The sequence below is a fragment of the Ipomoea nil genome, unplaced genomic scaffold (genome assembly GCF_001879475.1).
Source record: "Ipomoea nil cultivar Tokyo-kokei standard unplaced genomic scaffold, Asagao_1.1 scaffold2647, whole genome shotgun sequence".
NCBI lineage: Eukaryota > Viridiplantae > Streptophyta > Magnoliopsida > Solanales > Convolvulaceae > Ipomoea > Ipomoea nil.
In genome coordinates, this window is record NW_017619075.1 from 775381 (window position 1) to 778750 (window position 3370).

Consider the following 3370-nt stretch of genomic DNA (forward strand, 5'->3'; position numbering starts at 1 on the left):
CACAAAAGGTCTGCATTTCCTATTAGAACAACTAGAGCTCAACAATGTTTTGAACTAATTCATATGGATGTGTGGGGTCCTTTTTCTGTTCCACTCTTGAAGGGGAACACTATTTTCTGAGCATTGTTGATGACTATAGCAGGTTCACCTGGTTATACATGTTGAGAAATAAGTCACAAGTTAAGTCTGCCTTTCAGAGATTCTATAACTATGTCTTTACACAAATTTTTTGCTAAGATCAAAACAGTAAGGACTAACAATGGAACTGAGTTCATAATGGATGCCTTCTATGATGAAAAGGGGATGGTGCATCAAAAATCTTGTGTTTATACTCCCCAACAGAATGGGGTTGTGGAGAGAAAACACCAGCATATATTGAACATAGCCAGGTCCTTGAGATTCCAGTCTGGTCTGCCTTTGGAGTTTTGGGGGCATTGTGTGTTGCATGCCTCCTACCTCATAAATAGACTCCCTACAGATGTTCTTAATGGAAGTTCTCCTTTGAAATTGTTGACTGGGAATGAAATGGACTATACACAGCTCAGAACCTTTGGCTATTTGTGTTTTGCAGCTACCATTTCTCAAGGAAGGAATAAGATGGAGTCTAGGGCTAGAAATGGCATTTTTTTAGTCTTTCCAGCTATAAAAGGGGTATATGTTGTATGATCTTACTGACAAACTTATTTTTGTTTCCAGAGATGTAAAGTTCTATGAGCAGGCTTTCCCCTTCAAAAGTCAAGAAATTCCACATGCATCCACTCCTGCAAGTGAGTTCTGTAATCCTACATTACCTCTTATTCCAGTCTCAATTGAGGAACAAGCCATGTCCACTCCTCTGGAACACATAAGGAGCCTCATAAATGATGGATGCATGACAGAAGATACTCATTCTGCTGACTCCAGAAGTAGAAACAGTCCTGAAAGAAGCACTAGAAGAAATACTGGCTCAAATACCTTGCCTTCCAGTGATGAGGCTGAATCAAATGGTGAGGAGGCCTCAGTTCCCACTGATAAAACTCACTCCTCAGAGGATCATGAGAATCAGCAACATCCTAGAAGGTCCACAAGGTCAAGGGCTGTTCCCCACAGGCTCAATGACTATTACTGCCAACTGATGGTAGGGAAAAGGACTGTTGAAAAGTATTCTCCCCATCCTATAGAGAATTTCATCACTCATGAAAATTTGTCCCCTGAACATAGGGCATGTGCTTTATCTGTTACATCTGTCAATGAGCCACAATCATATCATGAAGCTGTCCAGCGTGATGAATGGAAGAAAGCTATGCAATCTGAAATAGATGCTTTAAACCAGACTAACACTTGGATCTTGACTGATATGCCTAAAGGAAAGACATCTATAGGTTGCAGATGGGTATATAAAGAAAGCATAGGACAGATGAGACAGTAGAGAGATATAAGGCCAGGCTAGTTGCAAAAGGTTACACTCAGCGAATGGGGGTGGATTACATGGAAACATTTTCACCTGTGGCCAGAATGACCACCATCAAGACCTTTCTAGCCATAGCAGCTACTAAAGGATGGGATGTCCAACAGCTTGACATCAACAATGCTTTCTTGCATGGTGATTTGTATGAGGAGGTCTATATGAATCTACCTCCAGGGTTTAAGGGTGGTAAGCCTAATCAGGTCTGTAAGCTGTTAAAATCTCTGTATGGTTTGAGGCAAGCCAGTAGACAGTGGAATTCCAAGCTCACAAAGTCTTTAGAAGCAGATGGTTTTCAGCAATCCTTTAGCTGATCCTTCTTTATTTACAAAGTCCTATAATAATTCCTTCACTGCCCTACTTGTGTATGTAGATGACATACTTGTGGAAGGCACAGATTCTGGTGAGATAAGAAGGATCAAAGGTATGCTAAACACTCTCTACAAAATAAAGGATCTTGGACAGCTCAACTACTTCTTGGGGATTGAAGCCCTTAGAACTCCCAGTGGTATTAACCTATGCCAAAGAAAGTACACTCTAGAGATACTGCAAGAAAATGGCTTTTTAGATGCCAAACTAGCAAAGACACCTTGCACACCAGGATCAAAAGTCACCAGTTCTGAAGGAATTCTGATTGACAATCCAGAGTCCTATAGGAGGTTAGTTGGAAAGCTACTATACCTAACAAATACAAGGCCTGGCATATCTTATTCTGTACAGCAGCTCAGTCAATATGTTGATAAACCAAGAGACACTCATCTTGTTGCAGCACATAGACTGCTAAGATACCTTAAGGGTTCACCTAGAAAGGTTCTGTATTACTCTTCTAACTCTGAGCTGAAATTGCAAGGTTTTTGTGACTCAGACTGGGCCACTTGTGCTGAAACAAGGAAGTCCATAACAGGTTTCTGTGTTTTCCTTGGAGACTCTCTCATATCTTGGAAGACAAAGAAACAAGCTACCATTTCCAGGTCATCTTCTGAAGCAGAGTACAAGGCCTTAGCCACCACTGTCTGTGAAATTCAGCGGCTCCTTTATCTTTTAGCAGATTTGAAAGTCAATAAGAACACAACTATACCTCTATTCTGTGATAATAAGTCTGCAGTGGCTATTGGAGGAAATCATGTTTTCCATGAGCGTACTAAACATATTGAAATTGACTTCCATGTTGTTAGACAAAAGGTACATGAAGGAGTGATTAAATTGATGCATATTCCTTCTCACAAACAGATTGCAGATGGCCTCACTAAGGCTCTACCTATTACCCTATTTGAGGTTTTCCATTCTAAGCTGGGACTTCAGGACCTTCACTCTCCAGCTTAAAGGGGGGGGGGGGGATGAAGCATGGCAGATGATGAAGCCAGTTCACTAGAAGACTCAGCAATTGTAGTTCACTAGCAGTTATTTTCCTAGCAAGGGCTTTTCTGTAATTTCCCTTAGTTAGTTAATGAGCTGTTAGTTAGTTAGCTTTTGGTTAAGTCTCATATATAAGCCTCAGCTTTCCCTTCTTGTTGTAAGTGTTCTTTTTCCAATTATCTTTGCAGTTTTGATATCCTAATGAACAATATAGACCACATTTCTTGTTCAGAGATGAATAAAGCTTTCCCTTTCTTTTTTCCATTGTAATTCGAGTGAGTTCATCAAGTGATGATCACTCTGTTAATAATGTAGATGAGTGCTTCCAATTGGCAGGAGGAATGATGACTGAGTTCACCAACGATGATGAACCATTCATTGCCGTCCGATGATTCCCATTCCCTAGGAGGTAGTTTTGACCCATATAGATTGCTGGATGATGGAGAGTATAGTGTGGTTCTGTTGAGATTAACAAGAACAAGAAAAATAATAATGGCAGAAAGGTAAAGAAGACAAGATTTACGTGGTTCGGCAATGTGCCTACATCCACGGGAGTGAAACAATACTCTT

General features: G+C 40.5%; 1 protein-coding gene across 1 annotated transcript; it reads left to right on the top strand.

The window, feature by feature from the left end:
- Positions 1-1452: 1452 nt before the first annotated feature.
- Positions 1453-2767, top strand: LOC109154379 (uncharacterized mitochondrial protein AtMg00810-like). Its single transcript, XM_019302183.1, has 2 exons — positions 1453-1735; positions 1818-2767. The coding sequence occupies exons 1-2, from the start codon at positions 1453-1455 to the stop codon at positions 2765-2767; spliced, it is 1233 nt and encodes a 410-aa protein (XP_019157728.1).
- The last annotated feature ends 603 nt before the right edge of the window (positions 2768-3370 follow it).